General features: G+C 30.9%; 1 protein-coding gene across 4 annotated transcripts; it reads left to right on the top strand.

Annotated features, from left to right (window-relative positions):
* Positions 1 to 10,253: 10,253 nt before the first annotated feature.
* Positions 10,254 to 26,593, top strand: LOC136978753 (F-box only protein 22-like). 4 transcript variants are annotated; one of them, XM_067274561.1, is made up of 4 exons: positions 10,254 to 10,265; positions 10,538 to 10,734; positions 17,844 to 18,147; positions 25,590 to 26,593. In XM_067274561.1, exons 2-4 carry the CDS (start codon positions 10,552 to 10,554, stop codon positions 26,408 to 26,410), a joined length of 1,308 nt encoding a protein of 435 aa, XP_067130662.1. In that variant the 5' UTR covers positions 10,254 to 10,265; positions 10,538 to 10,551; the 3' UTR covers positions 26,411 to 26,593. The 4 variants fall into 4 exon arrangements, with proteins under 4 accessions (XP_067130662.1, XP_067130659.1, XP_067130660.1 ...); XM_067274558.1 differs by having other exon boundaries at positions 10,263 to 10,363; positions 10,522 to 10,734; XM_067274559.1 differs by having other exon boundaries at positions 10,263 to 10,375.
* Positions 26,594 to 27,404: the final 811 nt, after the last annotated feature.

The raw sequence follows: 27,404 nt of genomic DNA, 5'->3' as shown, positions 1-27,404 counted from the left end.
CTAAATTATTTTAATCTTTATTTTTTTTATAAATATAGTAATAATAATAATAATAATAATATGACAAAGGATTGAATTTCAAAATAATGTATTATTCGATGCATAATTAAATAATGTATTATTTTCGAAATGATATATCATAATTATTTATAATTATTTTGAAATTTACAAGTTGATTTATATATTTTATAATCTTATTTTTATTTCGAAATTTATAGCTTAACATTAATTATTGTCAATGCGTATATTATCTCGTATTTTTACATATTTTTTATAAAAAAGTTTTTATTTATCTTCATAATAAGACGAATGCTGTTAGATTTATGATTTAATGGGTAATTTCTCGTATTTTATTATTTTATATATCAATAACATATTTGAAAACTATTTTTGATAATTCTTTACAGAAATTTTTACGTTATGAATTAATTATTTACTTTTATGAGAAAAACATTGGGATAATTACCTTATAACTCTCTCTATAAGCATGAAAGTAGCATGATTTAACTTATTGTAAATTTCAATATCATATTAATATGATGCGAATGACTGTAAATAAATCCCCTCTATGAGCAACTCTTGGTTTTAATTTTCTTTTAAGTGATAATGTTTTATTATTATTATTATTATTATTATTATTAAAGATAAGAATAAAACTAAAAAAAAAAGAAAAGAAATATTTTTCAAATATTGAGAATATTTTAAATATATTTCAAAATGAAAAACGTGGATGTGACGTGACAGGACCCATTGTAAATTGAATGCGTGACGCGAATGAGAGGCAAAGAGGAGAGATTTTTAGTATTGAATCGTTTTGAAAATCAATAGATTATACGAACATGAACAATTTTTTATATAGAAAATTCTTCCTTTTATTTATGATGGATTTATTAGTTGGTGGCAGATACACAGACATCTAAAAACTAATCAAATTATTTTGGAACAATTCTCGAGCGTGTGTATATATTTTATGAAAACAATATATTTCATACATATATTCTACAATTTTATATTAAAAAAAATAATAATAATAAAACTAAATTTATTCATAACAATCTTATCTATTGATTATTGTTTATGAATTTATTAAAATTCAATAGAAAATAATATCTTTATATAAAAGAAGGAGTGAATATTAAGATAAAGATGAAGAATTCTCTTTAAATTTAATCGACGGTTTGAATTTTTTACTTGGTATTAAAATATTCAATTCAAGAAGTGAATTATTCCAAAATTTTATAAATACATAAATTAATTTTTACGATTTACAATAATTAACAAGTTAATTTTAGTTATATTCTTTAATTAACTTATACGATTAATAAAATATTATTATTATAATAAATTAAAATTGAAATAATTTAAAATATCTTTGAAGTGACTTTATATATTTATTTCATAACTGTAAAGAATTATTTTAAATGCTTTAATTAAAAATTTTATTCTTATTTTATTTGCTTCAAGAAAATTTTATCATTTATTCTACATTAATTACTAGAAAAATATGTATTAAGACATTAAGAACGTGTCGATAATAAACAAATTTGATAAAACGATAAATAAATAAATAAAGTATTGAGTGAAGAAAGGAGAGGATTTATCCTGCAATAAATAAAACATTTTTTATTATTTAAAATGGTTATCATCATACAATTTTTGATATAAAATTTTACAGCATTGAATAAAGTCTTTGTAAAAGATCTTAAGAATATTCTTTCTTAAGTAAGAATTTTCTTAGAAATACGAAAGATCTTTTTTCATCACATTTCAAAGAAAAAGAAATAAATATGTTAAAAGTTCTAATATTGAAGTTCAAGATGTATATTCTGTAAATAAGATATTTATTGTTTAAGTTGTGAATATAAGCATATAAGACGTTCAAATATAAATTTGAAAGTCCAAACGATAACAAATAATAAGTAATGTTTACGACATTGTTGTTGTTTTAATAAATGCAATTATTTTGATTTAGGTGTAGACATTATTTAATTAAAAATAACAATCAGTTGAGCGTTACACTTATAACTGACGTGTTAGGTTCTAACAGAATTTTCGCCAATTTCGACGTATTTTAATATTAATGAAACATTAATAATTAATTCTAACCGAATTGATTTAATTTTAAATATAATTAGGTTATCAAATCATATTTTATTCGTTTTATAAACAAAGGACCTAAAACAGAAAAGTGGGTTGGATTAAGTGCACAACACAATCTACCAAGGGGAATTCCCTCCCGGAAGGACTTCTTTCTAAGGGAAGCTGGCCCCTATTTAAGCATTAGAAACGTGAAGAAAAGCCAGAAAACTCCTGTCGGTCAGTCTGTTGGTCAGGCGAGAACCTTTAACTACCAGTGTTCAGTGGTTTTATTCACTTGGCCAGTGGTGCGCAATGTAAAACTGATCAAGCCTGAATGAAACTCTTTCATTCAGAATTTTCGTGGTTCTATATAGTAAATAAACAATCTTATATCTTGTATATTAATTTTATCAATATTGGAATTATGGTCGATTTTTGCTGGGAATAGAATTCTCTCTCACAATTTTATTATTGGAAAATTATTTATAAATTAAAAGTACGGCTGTTATATATTTTAATATTAAATTATTAAATGCTAAGACGAAACAGATTATTTTCTCCATTTTTATTAATTAATTAATGTCCATTATCGGTAAGAGGAATTTTATTATTTAGGCATTTAGATAGATTATTCGAATTTTTGGAAAAATATACTTTAACTAATTAAGAAAAAATTATGAACGAATTATCGTATAAAAATACTTTCAAAACATTTAGACCATATTATTATTTAGGATTTTTGTAATATTAATCAAAACACAAGATTTATAATGATAAAAATTAGGGGTGAACAAACCTCTGTTTATGAAAGTTAGTTAAGAATCGGAAAAAATGAAGTTCTTTCGAAACTTCATTTTTTATTCTTTTTATTTAATTAAGATAAAAAGCAATTATTAATTATATTTTTAATATTATTAAAAATATTCAATGAATTTATTGCTAATTCAGGCCATGCAGTAAGACAAAGGATTCAGATTCGAATTCTATTCGATCTTAGGAACTGTCTGCAAATGACGCCCACACTGGGAGGGAGGGGGTGAAGACAAGTCGGACAAGGGAGAGGTGAGGAGTTGAGCTTTAGTGGACGTCTGTTTATTTAATTAAATCTTATACAGTTTATGCATTTTATTATATTTATTTAAAAATTTCTTGTACGTTTCGTTTCTACTTATGGTATCTATCATTCATAAAGTGTTAGAAGTTTTAAGGGGGTCGAGTTTTGTTGGACGGCCATAGAGGGGAGGGAAACTTGGACAGACTGGGACAAGAGGGGAGGGGGAGTAAAAATTTCAAGAAAAGTGCGGACGTAATTTGTGGACTTCTCCTTAGTGATGTTTCGCGAGTGATTCCGAACGACGTATTGTTCGGAATCAATCACTTCTCAGGTCGTCGTTCTTTTCGCGTTTTACATTTCACTCACACGTTCTTTTCTCGTTTAGGCTATACTATTCGATCACTTCGCGTATCAAGCTTGCCTTTGATAAGAGAAGTTTAGACAGATTTATGCCCTTGCTCCAGTTTTATGTCAAAATCATATCAAACTAAATTTTTGTATATTATTAAATTTATAATTTTGCTTTTCCTCTGACATTAATATGATAATATATAGCCTATTGAATGAAAAAATTTTATACGAAATAAGGCTGATTCACTCTTATGCAGCTGGCCGGTGGCGAGCTAACGACCGTTACGGGATCAACAAAACCTTGTATTGTGAGATTTTAATGAAAGTATTCACACCGACAGCCCGGTGGCTGTCATCAACAGTTGTCCGCCACCGTCTTTGGCGGAAAAGTTTTGCTTGTCGGTGTCTGTCCGTTCCTGGTCACGTGGGGTAGTGTAAGCAGTCGGTTGCCGTCTAGTTTCCGTATTGTTGCTTTTACTGTTAATCCGTCTTTTGTATTTCTAAGTAAAGATGAACGAGGAAAAATTAATTTTACTTGTACAAAATGAGGAATGCTTATATATCAATAACACGAGCCACAAGGATTACAGTGATAATCACAAGAAAGAAAGGTTATGGAAGAAGATTGGAAAGGAAATACGTATGCCAGGCAATTTTTAAATTTTACACATAATAAATGTATTAAATAAAAATTTTAGATTGTTACAAAACTTTGCACTAAAATTAATCAAAATTTTATAAAATACAATACATAAATACAAATAATAGAATTGGTCATTTCTACATGCTGTTCACAATAGTAATCCGATCTAAACTAAAAAAAGAAAAAAATTAAACGTTTCTCATACTTCAAAAGCTGTGCTTTGAGTACTGTACAGTACCTTGTGTTTGCCTATCAGAGTCTGTAGTCTTTATATTAAAGTCTCTATTATAGTTATGTAATATAAAACTGGTAAGAACTATTTTGTCTACATATTCTGGTTTAGATTTCAGTTGTCTGCGATAGATACGAAATCTCTGTGAGCGAATGCCAAACTCATTCGCGACGGTTTTGCATGTTCGAGATAAACGGTAGTTAAAGTTTGTCTATTAAAGTATGGCGATCGGTCAAAAAATGACCCCCAAGATTTTACATTTTTGGACTCAGGATACCTTGAAACTTCAAGAAATGCATAAAAAATTCGAGGTTTTTTTCCTGTATGTATGTTAGTGGGTGTGTGGGGAGGCACGATTTTGTTTACCCTCTTTGAAGCTTAATAACTCCTGTGCTTTTTTTCGAAAATTTCTGAAATTTTGCTGGGAGCTTTTTATTAGGGGGTTTGATGCTATTAAATTTTGGTGATTAAAGGTCGAATGGATGGGGAGATAAAGGGAGTCGTGTGTATCTCCAGTAGGGTCAGACTTTTGACGTTTTTCTTGTTATTAGCATTTGCAATTTTTTTTATAAAATCCACCCCTACCCTCAAAATTAAGTTTTTTGCCATCTTATAATAGTTAAAAATATTAAATCCAGCATCGAGTTAAGCAACTCGTTGCTGGATTTTTTTTAATCGTTGTCCTAAACTTAAATATATGCAAGCTATCTCTATCACTGTTTTTCCATATGTTCCCATATTAACTGTAATAAATTTATATTGAGTTTCCACAGATGCTAGTAATACTACAGAAAGTCTTTGTATAGTTGGAAAAAAGTGAATTGTTTACAGGAGCTTTAGTTTCTGTTTCCCATTTAGTACACCTAGACAATTTGGAAAATTTCATAAATTCCAAAAATCAATGACAATCTTTTCGTTTTGGCACTGGCATCGCCTTTATTAGCATCTCATTAATTATGGCATTGCATACTTCTTTTTTAATGGATCACAGTAAAATGACCCAATATGACTGAACGTTAATGTAAGCATTTAATCTATTGTGAGCAATAAATAGAATTATATTACAATATTATAAGTTTGGCATACGTACAAATACAGCTTTGATACTATTTTATGTATTGACTGAATCGGAAAGCTTTGAATCCGAAATGTCAAGATATTAATTACATTTTTATTTGCCGGACTTTTATGTAAAGAAAGATGATTTACTCTAAGAGAACAATATTATAGAGTTATAAAGAGTAAGAAAGCTTTTTCTGGTCAAGCTGCAATTAACTGGTTATTATAACTGGTTAAGCTGCAATTAAGCTGCAATGCTGGACTTGCTCATAAAAGATTAGTCTCCACTTATTAGGACCCAAATACATTCCACCTGGTTCAATTAGCATCACCAAACAGCGCACACACCGAAAACCTAGGACAAGGTTCTCGACCATTTTTCTACGACACACCACTCCTCAAAGTTTCGTAAGTTATCTCTCTCACTATCTCCTTCATCCTCTTAATGCTCAAATTATCAAATTTTCATTAGCGCAATGAGCAAAATAATACTGTAGTAACGTAAAATGTATTTGATTTATTCAGTACGTTGTATAATAACAAAACGAATAGTGATAAATGAAGACGTCTGAAATAAATATAAATAAAATGTAATAAAAATTGTTTTGCCTGCATTAAAGGAATATCAAAAATGGTTTGTTTTTGTGTTGTATGTTCTTTATGATCAACCCGGACTTACTTTCCAAATGAACCTTCTATAACGAACACAACTCTATTCGAATTCTCGGTGAATCTATCAACGTAGGTAAGAAAATAAACAACTAAATTTTTAACTTCATTATTTATTTTTTTAAAATCTTTCATGATGTTTTTAAGATATACGATTCTCTCCCAGATAATTCACTGTCGCAGAATTTCATACTGTAATCATCTAGACAACTTGTTTACGTTGATGCGATTAAAGTACATGGTCAATTTTGTGCACGAAAACACAGTACTGCGTATTTCAGTGTTCAAAAATAAAATAGAAATTTTGTGCAAATTGAATTTTTAAATCTCTTTCGTTATTAAGTTAGTTTGTTTATGGCAACACGGGAGATCTGCCGAGGAAGAAGTTTCCCGCGAAGACTTTCTATGGGAAACTAATCCCTATTTTGGGGTTATTAACGTGAAGAAAACCCAGAAAACTTTACGTGATCAGCTCGTTGGCTAGGCGCGCCAACCCACGACAAACTACCAGTGTTCAGTGGTTTTATCCACTTGGTCCATTGTGTGTCCTAGTGGTTCAGATGTCAGTCTATCGCTCGGGGGGGGGGTCCGGAATCGAATCCGAACGGATCGAAAAGCCCAGGATTTTTAGAGGGTGATTCGTCCTGGATATGTCGGTTCCATTTCTCCCCATCTGGTCGTCTCATTCTGGGTCTGGTTGAACCCACAATGGGCTTGATTAAAATATTAATAATAATAGTAAATACTTAGAACGGATAGTGTCTATAGAACGGAAAGAGTAAAAAAAATCGATTTTCTATACCACCATTTATTTTATTTTGTATTTATACATCTATCCCTTAATACAAAATTTTCAGTTTTCTACTTCTCCTCGGTTGACTAAAAATATATTCTATTGTTACAATATTATACGAACATTATTAAACTTTCATTAAAAATCGTGACATACTTGGACAACTGTCATTTCATTTAAAAATTTCATTAAATATAATTTAAAATTTCAATTTTACAATTTCAATGGGACCACATTGATTTCTATAAATTTTACTATAATTAAATTATTTGGTCTTTTATGTCTACGTTATAATACGTTTCACATACCCAATAAACTTTTATTTTTTTCCAACACAAAAATAAAGAATTTCACTTATGTTTTATTAACATTCGTTTCGCATCTGTACTTTTTACATATTATCTGTATTTTTTTTTTTTTTTTTTAACTCTTTCCGCCCTGTGGGCACTAAGAGGGCCTCTTTTAGTAGGCCCATTATGGGTTCGGCCAGGCCCACAATGGGGCGACCGGGTGGTGAGGGACGGGGCCCGACATATCTGAACGGACCACCCCCCGAAAAATTCCTGGGGATTATTCGACCCGTTCGGATTCGATCCCAGGTCCCCCAGAGCGGTAGGCTGCCACCTTTACCGCTCGGCCATCCGGCCGCTGCATATTATCTGTATTTACATACTACACCCTGCTTTATAATTTCGTCTTACTTATTTTTGTTTTTATGATTTCTTGTGTAATTCATTTTATTTTTTTTACTTTTTTATATTTTTCTAACTTTTTAATCTGTCTTATCTATTGGAATATTGTATCTTAGAATATCACTTCATCGTGAGCTTCAAAAAAGAAACAGAAAATAAAGACCCAGTTTCAAGAAAAAGAAAAAATTATTTCTTACTTGTTGGTCCTACCAAATTTAGAGCAAAAATTGTATTTAAAAAACTCACTCGTCGATTGGACGAACGAATGAGTCTTCAGATTATATCTAAAAGAAAAAAGAAAAAAAGGACTAAAGACGAGGATGGATTAAAATGTTATAAAAATTCGTGAATTATAGTTTCGCGATCACGCTTGGAATATGATATACATTTCCTCCCATATGTACGATTTTTATAGTTTACGTCACTCATGAGGTCATGTGGTATCTTTGCAAACATGGCGGCTCCTTGGAGGTGTGTATGAAGAAGAAGCAATCAATTATCCGTTTCTTCACAAATGAAGACAAAATCTATCAATATTTGTTGTCAAATGAAGGCACAATATGGTAGTCCTGCATATCACTGCAGTAGCAAGTCTTAGCACACTTTGTGCCTTTGATTCTTCTATCTTCTATTACTTCTAGAATCAACATATATCTTCTTCCATACATGATGTAAGACGTAGTTTTACAATTAAATGATTTATATACAAAAACAATTAGCTTAACGAATAAACACACACAGTATCAGCCATCATTCAGCAGCATCCAAACTGTGGTAATAACAAGTCGTTTCTTTTCTCTCCGAAATGAGGTGAACGGTATTGCTCACACAGTGGAGTCTAGAAATGTCCTCTATGAATGGAAGTTCAAAGCAGGTCAGTCAGGTGTGAGTGACACTACGATCGGATCGCACGGACGATGTTGTGACATCCGAGGCCATCGCTCCACGGCTGAACAAACTCAAGACCGACGCATTATTAATGAACTGGCCGACATTTTGCATACGAGCGTTGGATCTGAAACACCTATGACGAGCAGCAGTATCGAAAAGTGTTGAAAGATGGGTTCCAAAATAATTGACGCAAGAAATGAAAGAATGGAAGCAGTGATGCGGATTTCAGGCCCTTCTGAGACGTTACGAGAAGAAAATAGAAGCTTTTTTAAACTCCTGGTGTTAGAATAAAAACTTCTTTATTTTTACAAAGATGCAAAATGCACAGTAAACAAAGCAATAAAATAATAAAATTATTAAATCGATCGTTTCAAATAACTAAAGTCAACGTCAACTTAATTTAGAAATGCTACCTAACACCGTTTACTGGTGATGAAAATTGGGTACACTACTTTCAACCCAAAACCAAAAGAGTAAACGAAGAATGGAGTCACACCTCATCACTAAAACACAACTACTATGTTTTCGGGGATTACAAGGAATCCGATATCGATCATTACAATCATCGAGAACGTCTTATAAATAGTGAATTGTATACTGATCTCCTAAAGACACATTTAAAGCCAGTAATCAGAACAAAACGTAAACTGCTCACGCAGGGTGTTCTGCTAAAACATAAGAGAACCTTGTTTTGGCAAGACAATTATAGGTTCGGTTAGGCCACAATAGGGTAGCTGGATGGTTAGGAAATTTCCTTGTAATAAAGAAATTTAACAGGCGAGTGCGTGAATAGCTATATACACTCCAAAAATTTTTATCTGCTGGAACACATGCATTTCTCATAAGATGGCAAATCTTCATTCAGAAGCAGAGAGACTATATTGAAAAGTGACGCCACATTTTTCAGAATATCAAGTATAGTTGAAGAATATGCTAACATTTCTTATTTGAATTACCTCGTATACTGGCGCCTTTCTCGAATGAAATATTCTGTCTTGGAACATTAACCGAATATACATTGTTTTAATACAAATTATATACAGGGTGATCGAAAAGTCGCACAATCAAAATATTCGTTTCTGTAAATTGTTCGGTTATTTTTATTGTCTCTTCCCGTCACAAGATAACACCATAGCAACTGCTGACTATTAGTAGAAACTGACTTTTGTGTAATTGGCTGCAGTATTGCTTTGTCCATCGAGAGAGAAATTGTTTTTTTCTCGCAGGAACAACGGATTTTCATTGTTGAGCATTATTTCGCCAGTCGCTCTTTCCGCACGCGTTGAAGATGAGTTTCATCAGAAATATCCGAATTCTGCAGTTCTTACGAGAATTCTCTGCGATCATCTTATTTCTAAAGTATTGTGGTCCCCACGATCGCCAGATTTTTCTTTCTTGGGTATCTCAAAGGAGTCGTGTATAAAACAATTCACACACAATAAATGAATTAAGAAAGAATACTATAGCGCATTTACCATCATCAGTTTCCATCTACTTCTCACGGTGGCATCAAACACGATAAAAAGAGCTCACGCCCGTACTCGCCACTATATTTATATATACAAAGCCATGTATGAATTCCGATACACAACATTCCGTAGGAAAAAAAAAAAACAACTAATATAGAAAATTTAAATTACATTTTTCAGGGATATTTTATATTTCTTATTAATATAATTGCCAAATTTATACTAATCCAGGATGAACGAAAGCAGATAACAAAATTATATAAAATATTACAGTAAAATACGAAGCATCTTTTGTTGCCAGGTGGCGCGATTGTTTAAAGTTCCCGCATTTTGGTACGGAGTTGCAGGATAGATTTGTACCATTAATAATAAAGTTTTGCATTTATTAGAATAGAACCTGTAAATATAAGTAAACGATATAAACAGTTGTAGTTTCGGTAGCGGTAAGTAATAAAGAATATCTTGAACGGAAAATCTAGACGAAAGGAAACTTTTACTGAAGAAAAGAGTTTTATGTCACGTGAAAGATATTCATTGAATATTAAAAATTAGTTTAATTATAATGTGGATAAAAGCCGAATTGTGAAAGTATTTTCAATTTTTAGTTTCAGGTGAGAAAATGTCAAAGATTACCGACGAAGGGATTGGTATAGTGCTGTCGTCGATGCCGCCAATTGTAGAAAATATTCTAAAAAATTTCTGTATTAAGGATTTAAAACGATGTGGAAATGTATGCAAGTTATGGCATAATGTTTCTAAAGTGATTGCAAAACAGAGACATGATATATTTAGGATCTTTAAGGTAATTCAAAATAAATTTAATGTAACTTAAAATTTTATTATTTCATAAGAGACAAATACAGTAAAACCTGCCTATGGCGACCACCCACGGTTCCTTCAAAAAGTAGTCTTTTAGACAGGTGGTCGTTCGATACAAGTGGTTCTGTAACACCATATTTCCGCACGTATTTTGCACACGGATATGGCTAAAAACCATATATACTAAGCAAAACTTGAGGCGAGCAAAAATAAGAGAGTTTTTTCGACGATAGAGCTACATTGGGACTGTATTTTATTCTTATCGGATAACTCGATTAACAGAACTTGTCATGATTTTATAAGACAGATTTAATACCAGTATTTTAAAGATTAATACAGTATTCGCATTTTCTCGATTAAAATGCACACTTTCTTTTTTTCCAAGATAATTAATTCAAGTTGGTTCTCTTCGTTTGCTCCTCAGTTACATGTATTATGTCGTCGATATAAAAGCGCATGGTATTTCTCTATCACTTTGGTTTTGGTTTTTATTAGTTTAATCTTATTTTTAAATATTTAATAATTTCTTAAGTACAATAAAAAATTATTAATTAATAATAAAACGATTTTATTATTTTTTCTCCTAATACGATTTCATTACATCAATGACAATTGCAGAATTGAAAAAGGAAGGTTGCCTGTAAACCTGATTTTGTGTTAATGCATTTATTGTTTGCCTGCAAAAATTAGTTGAATATTGTTTTTATAAAAATATTGTGGAAATAAGGTAGGTTGATACAGAAACTATTTATTGCACATGTACTGTAAATGAGCTTCAAAAAAAAATAAAATAAAATAAATTTTATCAGATGATGAGACCAGCCAATTAATTGTATCGTATACAGTATTTTATACGCCTAAGGAAAATACTGTAGGTCTACGGTAAAATAAATTTCGTTTTTCCACAGTTAAACTTCGCGGCTAATTCCGTTGTGATAAACCATTTTCACTTTTTCTGATAACTTTAACCCGATCTTCTAATGACGGCACTTCTCATTTCTTTCGTTTTTTGAACAATTTCGAACAAACTGAAATGAATTTCTTTTGTTGCTAGACTAATTCATTAACGCTTGCACCTAATTTCAAGGGTAGGAGATAAAGTCCCTCTTTCTCCAAGGTGGGTTCAAACAATAGTTCAGACTAGATATATTTGCAGAAGTGGTTGCTTATTACAATTGTTGTATGTTGTTTCGGACCAAAAATCGATGCCCGCAGTTGCGTTACACAGGTGGTTGTTTAATATGGGTAACTTAAACAAAGACTCTATGTATAAACTATTCCGTGCCAGAAATTTTTGCCTGTTTTGACAGATGCCTGTCGAATGCAGGTGGTTGCCTAAGCAGTTTTTACTGTATTCAGTTTCAATATGTATTTGTATACAAATGTATAATGATAAAAGTATAGGCTGACTAATTAAATTTCAAATTTATGCAAATGATAATTTGGTCTCTTGACAAAAATAATATTATAATTGTCGGGAAAATGTCTTTTTTTTTTATTAAAAATATATGGTGTGAATTTCAAGTGAGATATTATAATTTAAAATAACTGAAAATTTACTTTGGTTTCCGTCATGTGCTCTCGCTAAAACTCAGTAGGATGTGGATATTATGCTCTTGCTAAAACATGGTAGGATACCAATATTGTGCTCTTGTTAAAATGTCAATAAAATAATCTATAACTATCATACATTCTGTACTCAAATTTGAAAAAATCCCATATAAATACATTGTGTTAGAATTAAACTGGCTATATTGCCTCTACTTACCTAGATTATTGGTCACTGATGATTATTATACTAGCAGATCTGTTTGGGCAAATTTATATGGTTGATACATTTGAGATTACAAATACATTTTACATTTCATGCAAAATGTGGCAATATCATTGCTTACCAGCAATGATACTGCCACATTAAAATAATTAGATCAAATTGTTTTGTTAAGAACAATAATATTTTGATATGAAGTTTACAATCCTTAGCTTTATATTTGTACTGTATGATTTATATACCAGCTCTTTACATATATGTATCAAATACATTACATACATTAATAAATTTATACAATTGTTTATTATATATAAACGTATTGAATTTATTAATTTATTTTGTATCTCTCATTAATTAACTTTCATCTCACTTTTTATTGATAAGTATGAGATTTCAACCAAATTTAAGTAGAACAAAGACTACAAAAAATTTATAGTCTTGGCTTTATCTAAATTTTAGAATATCAATATGAAAATAGTCAATTTACCATAATTTAAATATTTTTCCAAATTAAGAAAAAAATGCATAGACAAGTTATGAAAATACTCATCTTTTCAATGTTAAAAAATAAACAACATGGAGCTTTATCAAGTTATGTTTAAAGTGATAAATGACTAGCAAGTAAATGTAACTATATAAAAATGAATGCTTGAGTCCATTTATACAGAAACAAATTATGAATTGCTTAATAAAAGAAGATAAAAGAGAGACAAGAAATTATTGTAAAAACTAGAGCTAGATAATTTTCAGATTTTTAAATTCAAACTGTTTGACAGTTTTGAATATTTCTTTGCCACTATTAGATTGAGCATCTGATAAAATATTTGTCCTCGATAAAAAAGATGTGTTTACTGCAAAATAAAACACATTTTTCTTAAACAGAAGTTTCAAAAAGTATTTAAATAACAATAAATTTATAAAAATACAATATAGTACAGTATTGAAGATACAAAGTGTCTTTATAATTCCATTGTTTGCAATTGCCTACAAAAATCCAAAAACAATTTTTACTTACAGAGATGACTTGAGACTATGTCTCTGTAAAAAATGTAAAATGGTTAAAATATATTTTTATGCAAATACATCAGCCATTTTTTAATTTTAATCAACAACATATTTAATTTCATTCATGAATTCATATTTTGAAAATGCAATTAAAATATTTTAGTACTGTAAGTGATTTAATTCTTATAAAACTTTGTATGAGGTTTGAACTATATCAGTTTATTTTCAAATCATCATTAACCATAAATATTTTATAAAAATAATGCAATTTAATTAAGCAGTTTTTTTTAAAATCTTGAATACATTTAATAAGTGTAATTATATTTAATTTAATAATTACAATTATTTGAAAAGTAGTTTTAATCACAATATATTTTGTACACATTTTAATTTATTTACTTTTAATCGTCAAGATAAACTTTTTCAATTAAAAAAAGTTACATTGTTAAGTTTGTTTTCCAGTGGAAACATGATTATCAGTAAAGCAGTTGGCAATGATTAGGTGTTTAAACATTCAAGTTTCAAAATATGTAATGTGCAATTAAACTAATAAGATAATTAAACTACTAATATTTATATGCATAAGTATAATTGAAGAATGAGTCATTTATTACAATTATTGTGCTATTTGGGAGATAAAATACTGTGTTTTATTTTTTACGATGAATATTTTCAAGATAAATATTTTATTTTCTTGTATTTTTGTTTCATTTTATATTCAAAGTAGGCAGTTTAATCAAAATAATTATTGTAAGCTAATAGGAAAGTATTCTTTTTTTATCAGAATAATGTTGAGCCACATTTCACTGTAGTGATATAACAAAATTTAGTGAATTTAATTGCGAATTCTAATTATCTTCTATGTTCTACAAATATGGTACTTTTGATTGTCATCTATTCATAATTATTTAAATGAAATGAAAACCAATGATATATTTCTACCTGACAGATTAAAATTTGCATTTAAACTATCAATTATAATCAATTTTTAATAAAAAAATTTTCTGTTCTTGAGTGGATAGATAATGATGAAAAGCTTTTGAATTAGATGGTGTATAAAATATAAGATATCATAATATATATTAAATACAATAGTGTCAGTTTTGTCATCATATTCTAGATATTCAGATTTCAAACAGTAATTACTGATTTAAAAAAATAAAATTGTCCTAAGGCAAAAAGTATATAGAAAATTAGCTAATGATCATGCAATTGTTATTTTATGTATGTTAAATACAAATACACAATATTTGTATTAAATACAGATGATAGCAAATAAATGAGTTACAAAAAAAATATATCTCCATATGAAATTGCATAATGATGATTTATCTCAATTAGCAGCTCATTTTTAATTGAAATTGTATTCATAACAGAAATCAATATTTTTTCCATTAAAATCCATCTTAAAAACAAAGCGTTGATAAATATATCACACTAACCTTATGAGGCTTTGCAAAATTTTAACTTATTACGAATGTTTTCAGTCCCCTTAGGACCTTCTTCAGGTGGAATTCTAGTAGAGGGGGAAAAAAGAAAAAAGAAATCTTATCGTTCTAATTTCTGTTTCGGATGTGTTCCAATTTTTTTTTTGAATTTTCTTTTAAATTTAAACATATAATATATATACATTTTTCCCCCCTCTACTAGAATTCCACCTGAAGAAGGTCCTAAGGGGACCAAAAACATTCATGATAAGTTAAAATTTTGCAAAGCCTCATAAGGTTAGTGTGATATATTTTTTTCCATTTTTAATAAGTTATATACATATGGAAAATTTGGTAGACCTAATTTGAAAGTTGAAGACAAAAGCATTATGTATTATATATTTGAAGAAAAATTGTTTAAAGATTTGCATAAACCTTAAAAGTTTCTTCAAATAAATTCTCTCCCCTAACACTACATATACAGAATGAAAGTTGATTTGAAATAATCACAATAGAAATTAAGACAGTGTTCATTTGGAATTCAAGGTTGATTTAGATTAACTTGATATCATTTTAGTTTTTAATTCTAGCAGAAAGCACAAGCAAAATGTATGCTAAGATAGACATGAGAATTTTGCAATTGGATGTTTTATTGTTACAATTGCTGACACTAAATATTAAAATAATTGGTTGGGGGTAGGTTTCTAGAAATGTAGGTGCCAGCCTACTTATCTGGGGAACCTGGGATTGGATCTAAACAGGTTGACAAACCCTAATAATTTTTCATGGTCAAACCATCCCAGATATCTTGTTTGTGCCCCATCCCTTAACACCCAGCCACCATGTTGTGGACTTAGTCGAACCCATGATAGGTTTGGGAAAAAAAGACTCTTAGTGCCCAAAGGTCAGGAGGAGGGAAAAAATAACACTACTGTTTTTAATAATACAAAGGTGTTTCAATAAGTAATGCCTTTTATTTTTTTAAACAAACATTTTAATGTGTACACAAAAATGTGAATATAGTAAATGAAGTTTGAATTTCTGGCAACACTATTGCAAGATTGGAACACAATTGTGTTGCCTGTCAGACATTTCTGACAAATAGAAAGAAAAGAACTGCAAAGTGTTATTTGTTTTCTATGGGCAGGGAGCAAGAAATGTGAACAAATTCATGCGGAAATACAGAAAGTGTATGGTGACGGTTGCATGAACTATTCAAACGTTCATCGATGGTGTGAAATGTTTAAAAATGGTTGTCAGTGTGTGATTGATAAGCACAAGTCAGGCCATCCGGTAAGTGCAGCTTTGCTTCAAACAGTTGCTGTTGATCAAAGGATTCAAAGCAACCTCTGCATTCACTTGAAGATGCTATCAGAAAAATTGCTCAGTGTCCTGTTTGGTCCTTTGAAGAAATTCCTAGCTAGAGAGAGGTTCCATTCTGATGAGGAGGTTAAATTGGCTGTTTGCTGATGATTGTATGGCCAGGAAACAGTTCTACAACTCTGACATCTTCAAGCAGGGGCACTGCTGGGACAAGTGCTTGAACCTGAATGGTTCCTATGTCAAGAAGTAGCCTAATCCACATATTTCGTTTCATATATTCTGTATTTTCCATATACATTATCACTTTTGCTTAAAAAAATAAGTCATTACTTATTGAAAACCCCCTTGCACAAAAAAATTTTAAATTTTTGCAATTTTTAAGTATACTGTAAAATTTTGCATATTCAATCCAAGCTCATCTAAAAGAGCTCATACTTCTATTAATGTAAAAACTTTCTCAATATAATTTGACAATCTGTTTTTATTCACTTTTAATATATAGTAAAATATTACATGCAATTGAATGGTTTTTAATAAAACAAGATAAATAATCAAAAACATACAGTATACAACAATTCAATACATTTGTATTACCAAATAATGTGCTAGATTTTAAAGCCGAATAAAAATCTGGTATATCATTTGGTTACAAAAGACAATGTCCATCAATGTCCATATAGATACAAAACAATTGAAATAAAGTCATGCCACTGATCAATCCAAAGAAGGTTAATTCCATTTCAGAAATTGTGTTAAAAGAACCCAGTTAGAAAAGTGATTAGTATTAGCTAACTCAATTCTATTCAAATGAGAAAAGCTTATTGGGTTTAAATGCTTGATTGGGGTTAACTTTTGTTTTGTAAGCGCAATGTAAGAAACATTATAATTAATTTTCTCTGGGAATTGCAATAGTAACTGTTTTATTGTGCAGCTTGAAATTTATGAGACCACTGGAATTATGATTCAACAACTTGTTCTTTTCCAGATTAATAAATAATAATAATTTTCTTACACATTTCTATTTATTGGGCTGCAATTTTCAAATTGCACACCTGTAGATTCCCTCTGTTATCCATTTGTCCTTCCTTAATTTTGAGAACAGAGTAGATAGATGAAAATCGAAACCAGATATGGAATTCTTCTGGGACTACATAATATAATTAAAACCTACTCAAAAACCTTTAAATAGTGCAGCCAAACTTTAATATTTTGAACGTTTTCGGCTGCACTATTTAAAGGTTTTTGGGTAGGTGTTTAGTCCGGATATGGAATGACCGTTAGCTACATAAAAACTTCTGGTCTGGACTGGAAATCATGTGATTTTTAAAATTAAAATATGATTAACAAAGCAACTACTTATTGTGACATCGTCACAATGAGTAATTGCTTGATTTTGTGTATTTAGTATTATTTGTGAATTGTTATATTAAAATTGAATTTATTTTTATATATTTAAAGATTTTTTGTAATGAAAAATATAATAATTGCTCTAATATATTTTTAAATAAAATTATTATTAAGTTTAAAATTTGATAATTATTAACAGATTATTCTCATTGTTTTTAGATATATGAAGGACGACGATGTTGTGTTTCTTCCCATTCTGTTCATAATTCTGAACAAAGCTGTTATGCTCAGAATAAAGTGGATATTGGTGTCCATTTTTATGATGTATTAAAAACAGCAAGAAGTGAACCTGAATTAGTAATCTTGTTTGGTTCAAACAAAATATTTAAAAAACCAGAACATTATTTTAGTAACTTCACAAACTATACAAATTCTGAGCCAATATGTAGAAAAAGAAAACGTAAAAGTAAAAGTGCTGAAGAATCCTATACTGTGTCAGATAGAAATCATTACAATGATTCATGTAAGTAAGGTTATTTAATATATGTATAAATTATGTTTTAAATTTTCATTTATTATTACTTAATGAGGAACAATGTTACATTTTACTATGACTATACTTTATAATCTGTCATTTAGTGATCTCCATTAAAGTTTGACAGACATCAATATTTATATTTTTCAAACTTTAATTGGATTAAACATAAATGTTTATACCTGAAGTAAATCTGTGATATGATAAACAATGTATGATTCAAATTTTCAATATTATTGATTTATTTTAAACTATTTAATATGCCAAATTTAATGTTTAAATTTTATATTATAAAATAACACTTTTTAAAATATTATTACCTCTTTATTTAATGTTTGCTCATTTAGTGAACTCATTTGCATTGTAAGGAAAAAATTAGAACTATTGCCATTAGTGATTTTTGCTGATATTTTTTAAAGCAAATGTTCAGAATGATTATATTTATTCATCCATATATATTATTATTTACAAGAAAAATTCACTGATCTACATAAACATCTTGAATTTATTTATTTTTTGTTTCATACATATTTCAATGTAATAACTCTTCTTCAGATAAGACATTTACAGGGTGACAATAATTAACCCGTACAAAGTTTGTAGCAATGCTGCACCTGAACTTTTTTACTGTCACCAATTTACATAATATTGTTTAATTCTCCATGATTTCCTGCCCGTGTAGATATACTTTCGATGTAAGAAGGGTTAGTTCTTTATTTTTTTAATGGTGTCGAACAAATGTTGTGCAATTTTGGAGCTATTCCGGCAAGGAAAGCATCAATGTGAAATTGTTTGTCTGTTCGGTGTTCCAAAAACGACAGTCTCAGATGCAGTTCGGCGATTCAAGGAGCTTGGCCACAATGGTGACCGTCCCGGACGTGGAAGAAAGCGCACTGTCAACACGTCTAGGAACCGCAAGATCATCACAAAGTGAGTTGACTGACATGCGAAGGTCTCCATGAGAAAAATTGCTCTTGAGATCAGAATCAATCTCAAATCGGTGCGGTTAATGGCGAAAAAGGAACTTGTACTCAAGCCCTACAAGTTCCAAAAGATTCAGCTCCTCACCGATGAAAACAAGTGCATGAGACTCCAAAGATCCCGTTAACTCAAGCGTCGGGCCGCAGGTCAACAATGGGAGTGCATTCTCTTCACAGACGAGAAGCTTTTCTCCGTACAACCATCAAAACGACAGGAACTGGTCCGCGGGGCTCCTGGACGCTCAGCCGTCATCGAACATCACAAAATCCAATGTCAGTCATGGTTTGGGGCGGAATTTGTGCGAGCGGCAAGACACCCCTTGTTTTCGTCGATCAAGGGGCCAAAATCAATCAAGATGTGTACCATCATGACATTCTCGAGGCTGTGGTACTTCTGTGGGCTCAGCAGCATTTTGGCAGTGCGAAATGGACGTTTCAGCAGGACTCGGCGCCGACACACAGGGCGAAGAAGACTCAAGAGTGTGCAAGGCTCATTTTCCCGATTTCATCTCGTCTGCGGAATGGCCACCGTACTCGCCGAATCTGAACCCAATGGACTACAGTGTGTGGTCCATTTTGGAGGCCAGGGTCTGTTCTAAGCGCCATGAAAGTTTGGAGTCGCTGAAGCAATCCTTGCGCTGGGAGTGAGACAAACTGTCTCCAGAAGAGCGCGGCCCATCGCTGAGAATTTCAAAACGCGTTTGGGGCTCTGCATCAAAGCAAAAGTAGGCCACTTTAAAACTGGCTGAATATCCGATTAATACGTAAAGTATTGTCACTGTTATATGCTGTTGTTTTGCTAATTTTCATTTCTTTAATAAATTTATGATACAAAAAACTTGTACGGGTTAATTATTGTCACCCTGTATTTGCACTTATGTTTAAAATGGTTTGATGTGTCATTTTAACTTCATTTTTAAACCAGTCACATTTAATCCCATGTAATGCTGACCTTAATTTATTACTTTTCTGGCTGTTTTATACAACAGGGATTTTTACATTTTTGGACTCAAGACCTTGAAACATCAAGATGCAAAAAAATTTGAGTGTTTTTTCTGTATGTATATGAATGTTAGTGTGTGTGGGGGGCATGATTTTGTTCATCCTCTTTGAAGCTTAATAACTCCTGTGTTTTTTGTTGAAATTATCTGAACTTTTGTAGGGAGGATTGTGTATTAGGGGATTGATGCTATTAAATTTTGGAGGTTAAAGGTCACAGAGGTGGGCAAATAAACTGGGATTGTGTGTCATATCTTTGTTATAATGTTGGATCTTGGTTGTCTTTAAGACTAGTAATGTTTAAGAACTATTTATTATAAATTATTAATTAAATACATTACAAATGGACACAAACACGGTAAGTTGTATGACAGACGATTGACGACCGATGCTCTCGTTCGCCGCTGATGTCACCACCAGTACATATCGTAACATGCCCTTTTTTTTTGAAAATACAAACATAAACAATATAGTATGTTTACAAATTTTATGGGCTTTTGTCATTCTCAGTAAAGGAAAATCTGCGAGGCTTATTTATCTGCCTGCCAGAGCGGGTTGTCAGAACTCTGGGCTGTGCTGAGACAGGTTCAGTTATTTTGTCAGGTTCTGTTTGGCTGTTTGCCTGCTCAGGAGTAATTGGACTAGATATAGGCATGCTGTTAACTGTATCTTTTATTTTCCAAGTTGGCATTTCTGTTGTTCTGGGAGTCTTCAATAAATGATGTTTGTTTCTTCTATAGTGAATTCTATCTGGTGTTGTAATGACATATGTTCTAGGCATTGGACCAACTTTGACAACAGAAGCAGGTGACCAAGGTTCTTTTGGACTCTTTCTATAGTATACTTCATCACCTTCCTTTAAAGGAGATAAGACTTTAGTGTGTTGGTCATAATAAGTTTTTGCGCTTCTAAATTTAATGCAAGCGTGACATTGCTCTAGTTTGTTTTTTATATCGACATTTAAGTTTGGCCAATATACAATACTTCTTGCTTGTCTTTGGCATTTTTTGATGCCTAAATGACCTTCATGAATAATGTCTAATATTTTGGGATGAAGACTTAAAGGAATTACAAGTAGATGACCTTTAAACAATAAACCATCTATGACATGTAGTTTTTGACATATATTATAGTATGGTTTTAATTGACAATCAAGCTTGTTTCTTGATGTAGGGCACTCAGTAAGACAATATTTCATAATGATTTGGAGATCTGCATCCATCGGGGTCGCTAGTTTAATTTCTTCTAGACGTTCAGGGGACACTGCAAGATTAGTCATCAATAAGTTTGCATGTATACGGAGATCTTCCTCTAGAGAATCCTCTGCATCGGGTGGATCTACTGGAGCCCTACTTAAAATATCTGCTATGAACAGGAATTTGCCTGGTTTATATGTAACATTCAGATGATATGTTGCAGATTCAGCATCATATGCTGTAGATGCACTGGCACTTCAGACAATGGTTTCTTAAATAATGTCTCCAAAGGTTTATTATCAGTTTCCACAATGACCCTATGACCGTAAATATATTGATGAAACCGGTTACAACCATACTGAATTGCGTACAGCTCTTTTTCTATTTGAGCATAACAGGACTGACTCTCTGTCAATGACTTTGATGAATAGGCTATGGGTCTCTTGTTTTGTAGTATGACTGCACCAACTGCCGCCTTTGAACTATCCACAGACAATGTTAAAGGCTGATTAGGATGGAAATAAGTTAAGACTGGAGGCATTGCTTATTAACTCCTTTAATAATTGAAACTCTGACTGCTGTTTCTCTGACCAATGAAAACGCTATATTCTTTCTTAACAATAGACGTAGGTTGATGATTTTATCAGCTAAGTTATCAATGTAAGATCCCAAATAATTTACCATTCTCAAAAAACGTTTAAGTTCTGTTATATCCTTTGGTGTCGGTATGTGACATATTGCACTAACTTTAGCTGGATCAGGACACATACCATTTTGACTAAAAATATGACCTAAATACTTGACTTCGCTCATTAGAAAATGACACTTATCTTTATTAAACTTTAAATAAATTTGACGAGCTTTTTCTAGGACTTTTTGCAGTATTTCGTTATGGGATTCTAATGTTTGACTATAAATCAGTATATCATCAAGATATATCATGATTCCTTGTATGTCAGAATAAATCAGTCATGATTTTATGGAAAATTTCTGGGGCACTTGACACACCATAAGGAAGACGCTTAAATCTAAATCTACCAAAAGGCGTATTAAATGTGGTTAACCTTGAACTGTTTTCACTCAGTTTTATCATCCAGAATCCAGACTGTGCATCTAAAGTTGAAAAATACTTAGCACCAGCTAATTTTGACCTCAGTTCTTCTACAGTTGGTAATGGATAATGACACCTCTTTATTGCTCTATTCAGATTTCTTGGATCTAGACAGACTTGCAATGACTTATCTTTCTTTTCAACAATAACGACTGAATTTACCCATTCGGTAGGCTCACTTACTTTTGCTATAACATCTAAAGATTGCATACGTTCCAGTTCTTTTTTAAACCTTTCGTTTAACATAAACGGTATTTTTCTAGGCAGTTTTATCACTGGTACTATATCTTTGTTAACAGATATATCATATTCACCTGGTAGACAACCAAGACCCTCGAATACATCTTTGTACTGCGACAGGAATGACTCATGATTATTAATTTTAAATACTCTTTTGACTAAACCTAGTCTTTGGATTGTAGGTAGCCCTATAATGGTCTGACTATCAGTATTGGTAATTATAAAATGAATACTAGCTGACAAATTATCATTGATTATACCATTGGCTAACACCGTTCCCAAAACTTGTATATCATTTACTGAGAATGACGTAAGCCTTACAGCCGTAGATTGTATTTTTCTAGCAATTTTTAAACTTTTATAATTTCTTATTGACATTACATTAGACTGAGCACCCGTATCCAAATTACATTCTAACACTTTGTTATTAATCTTTAGTTTTAGAAACCACAGCTCACTTAACCGATTGTTATAACTGCTAATAGATCTAATGACAAAGAGATTCAACTTATTACTACCATGGTCACGATCATCACTAACATTAACATATTTTACTTGTCACTTGTCTAGTACGACAACATTTTGCATAATGACCTACTTTGTTACAAAGCTTGCAGACAGCATTAGTAGCCGGACATTTATTTCGGTGTACCTGTCCACAACGTGTACATAATAATTGATTGTCCTGACCTGTTTGACGAAACCTCGAGAACTTTGCCGATGACAATTCTCTATGACCACCTAAGACTGTCCTCCTTCCGCTACTTGTTGCTTTATTTTGTAGATTTCCTCAATGAATGTTGTTGTGATTGAACTTCTCGATTTTGAGTATCTGAGCATCACTGTTCTTTTTAATCTGCTCCGCCTGATGATGAGTAATTTTGATGCTTTTGGCTATGCTGATGGCCTTCGTTAAGGTTAAGCCTTCTTCCTGAAGTAGCCTAGCTCTGATGACTTTATTATTTGACGACAAACCAACAATAAACATGTCTTGGACCAAACACTCACGGAAATTATCGAACTCACATGTTAGGCTTAGGTTCTTAAGTGAGTTACGAAGTCTTCGATTGACTCATCTTGTTTTTGTCTTCTGGTCAAAAAATTATCTCTCTCAATTGCGAGATTAGTTTTAAGTTTACAATGAGACTCAAATTTTTTTACTACATTCAAATATCGACAATTGTCCATATCCAAGTTAAAGGAATTGAAAACCTGTAATGCATCTTCTCCGACAAAACATAAAAATATGGCGACTTTATGGGAATCACTTTCACTTTCTAAATTACTAGTCCGCAAAAATATTTTAAATTTCTGATACCAGATTGACCAGTTATGAGCTAAATTTCCTTCTAATAATAACGATGGAACCAGGTTGCCGCATAGTTCCTGTTGATCACTTAAACGGGACAAAGTTAAAGATGGCTGATCTGTGTTACTGACCAGTGAACTCATTATTTCGAGGTGCTGCTAGTCGGAAGACGACGACAACGACTATAATTCTGACACCATGTTATAATGTTGGATCTTGGTTGTCTTTAAGACTAGTAATGTTTAAGAACTATTTATTATAAACTATTAGTTAAATACATTACAAGTGGACACAAACACGGTAAGTTGTATGACAGACGACTGACGACTTATGCTCTCGTTCGCCGCTGGTGTTGCCACCAGTACATATCGTAACAATCGTAAGTAGGGTCAGACTTAAGATTTTGACACTAGGAGCAACATTTACAAGTACATGTATGCAAATGGAACAATGCACATTTGACAAGTTGCTGAAGTGATGATGCTTCCTTTGCTTCCATGTACTGTGCTTATTGTTGCCACATCATATTGATGTCACATCTTTGCATCTAAATATTTTGTGTGCATAAGCATCTAGTTCACATGATGTCTCTCAAACACCATCCTTTATTCACAATTGTGAAATTATCAGCGTCACATTAGAAACTATGATTATCTTTTAATCCTGTAGTTTGTATCCTTTCTAACAATGTAAAATACAGTACATGTAGATTGAGAAAAATGTTTTATGTTTATTTTTTGTAATTTGATCTGAAGAATTAAAAAAATGAACATAACATAAAAATAAATGTATTAAATTTCGCTTTGATGTAAATTATCTCTGATTTCATGGATCATTTGTAATTGGAGAGGGATATGTTCTCTTTCAATGTCAGGGTAGGAATAGTTCATTTACAGTAATATCCCCATTTATGTGCTATATTTGTGAAACCAATTACTTGCATAAATGGAGATTACTGTATATCCAATAAACAGACAGTTAATAATTTTAAATATAAATTATTTGAAATTTAAGTTATTTTAGAATTAATTAATATAATTATGTGATATGTAAACTTTTTCATTGTGCAATTGGATTGCTTCAAGCAATTATATATCAGAAAAATTGTTTCTATTAAACTTTTTGATAACAATTTTTATAATAACTAGTCAAGCAAATTTTATAAAATTATTATTTTAATATTTAATTCCTTATGGAATCAGTGAAATTTTGGAATTATGAATCATGCAAACATATTTAACAGAAAGTTATGACTGTTTAAGAAGTATAATCAATAAAAAGTTATTAAAATCAAGGTGTTTATTAAAAAATTTCTAAATATGAGTATAAGTTGTGTAAAGAAATCTGAAAATGTTATTTAAAATTTTAATTATTTAAAGTAATAAAAATCTTTTAATTTCATATTAAAGAGTTTAACTAGATATTATTTTATTGAATTTTATGGATTAGTTTCAAAATTTTATGTACGTATTTTTAAAAATTTTAATATGTTATTGTATTAAACTATTCTTGTCAATTAAATACATTATAAAATGTTAAAACAATTATAAAATTTTTTATTACTTAATTTTCTAATGAAAATAAATAACTTTCAGTGACAGATTTTCTAGAATCCAATCTACCAAGATCTTGTAGGATTGTGAGTTGTGCAGGATTAGGAATAGTAGGAACTCCTATATATAATGTAACACCAATTGAAGCAGAATTCGCACCTGGTTTATCTGCTCTCTTTTTGCCCATGTTGCCTGGAATAGAAATATATCAGTTTAGTATATCAAAAAGCCACGAGAAAGCCTTGAGAAAAAATGACAATGTCAATACATTTGTGTATGAATTAATGGGTATACCAAAGGACAAACATTTAGGTTGTTTGCTAGTATTTTTTCAACATAATCCAGATAACCTATTAACAGCTAAAACAATAATAGAACATTATTTGACAAAACAAGATTATCAGTTGGCAATAGGTGGAGCTGTAGTTGATAAAATAGCTGCACCAACTAAAAATGGAGAAGAAGCATATAAATTGTTTACTGGTTTAGCATTTGCAGGAGACAATATTCAAACTGCTTCGATAATTTTAGACAAAGACATAAACACAGAAGATAAAGTTTTAGCTAAACTTACAAAATTAAAAAATTGTAACATACCAGAAAATAATTGTATTGCTTTCATGTTTGCATGTTGTGGAAGAGGATGTGGTCTTTACAATAAGTCTAATGTTGAAGCTGAAGCATTTCATAAAATTTTTCCAAATGTTCCTCTTTTTGGATTATTTGGGAGAGGAGAAATTGGAAATGAATATTTACCACAGAATGGAAAGAAAGTTCATTCAAATTTTGAAAAAGATGATAATTGGTATCATGGCTACACAACTATATTTGTCCTCATCTCTCTACAAACATTAGTATCTTAATATTTTACTAATATTAGAAAGAATAAACAGTATATATATAATGTAGTACATATTATGCTATGTAATAAAGTTTCCTATGTTAAAAACATATATTTTTATAATTTAAGAGAATCTTTTATTGTAAACATTATTCTTGCTGTATTTAATTTTTCAGTGTATTATAATAAAAATATATGAAATGTAGGATAGAACTGAAATAATTATGATTTTTGACTCTGCAGTTCATTTTTGTTTAACATATGTGACAGCAGACCAAAATATCAAAGTTTTAAGCAAAGATCAAGTAATAAATATTACAATGATAATTTTATGCATTCATTTATTAATTTGAACTATGATAACAACTTAATCATGATGATTGAATGTATGTAACCAAATACAATCAAACCTCACTCTAAGAACTTAACATAGAAAGTATAGGAAGTTGATCATCGATGGTCAGCTCTGTGGAGCAACTTGTTTGGAAACCGAGTTATTATATGGCAACTGGAATAAATATGGCATTCATAATTTTGTTCATAAATGGGTGTTTGTAACCAGAGGTTTGACTGTACTACAATACTAAAGTTATCTTTTGGGTAAAAATAGTATATTTACCATCAAGTATATTCTGTTTCATTTGGAAGCTGAAGCAATTATAACAAGTTTCAAATACTATCAAGCTATTGGGTTTATCAGGTATAGTCAAACCTTGGTTTTTTGATCAATTTACTTTTTGAACAATTTGGTTCACAAACAGAATTTCAAACTCATAATTGTGCCAGTTGCCGTATGATAACTTGGTTGCCAAACAAGCTACTCAGCAAGAACTAGCTACAGATTAGAGAGAGATGGACAACACCTATACTTCCTATGTTAAAGAAAGTCGATGGCCCAACCAACCAACAACAGAACTACTGATTTAGAAGTTAGTGGCACCAAGATTTCCTTGCATCGTTAGACATCATGACACAAATTGTGACGTCTAATGATGCATGTGTAATTTAAGTAACAA

Source organism: Centruroides vittatus, unplaced genomic scaffold (genome assembly GCF_030686945.1).
Source record: "Centruroides vittatus isolate TY-2023 unplaced genomic scaffold, ASM3068694v2 contig_549, whole genome shotgun sequence".
Taxonomy (NCBI): Eukaryota; Metazoa; Arthropoda; class Arachnida; order Scorpiones; family Buthidae; genus Centruroides; species Centruroides vittatus.
This window is presented reverse-complemented; position numbering and strand designations above follow the sequence as displayed.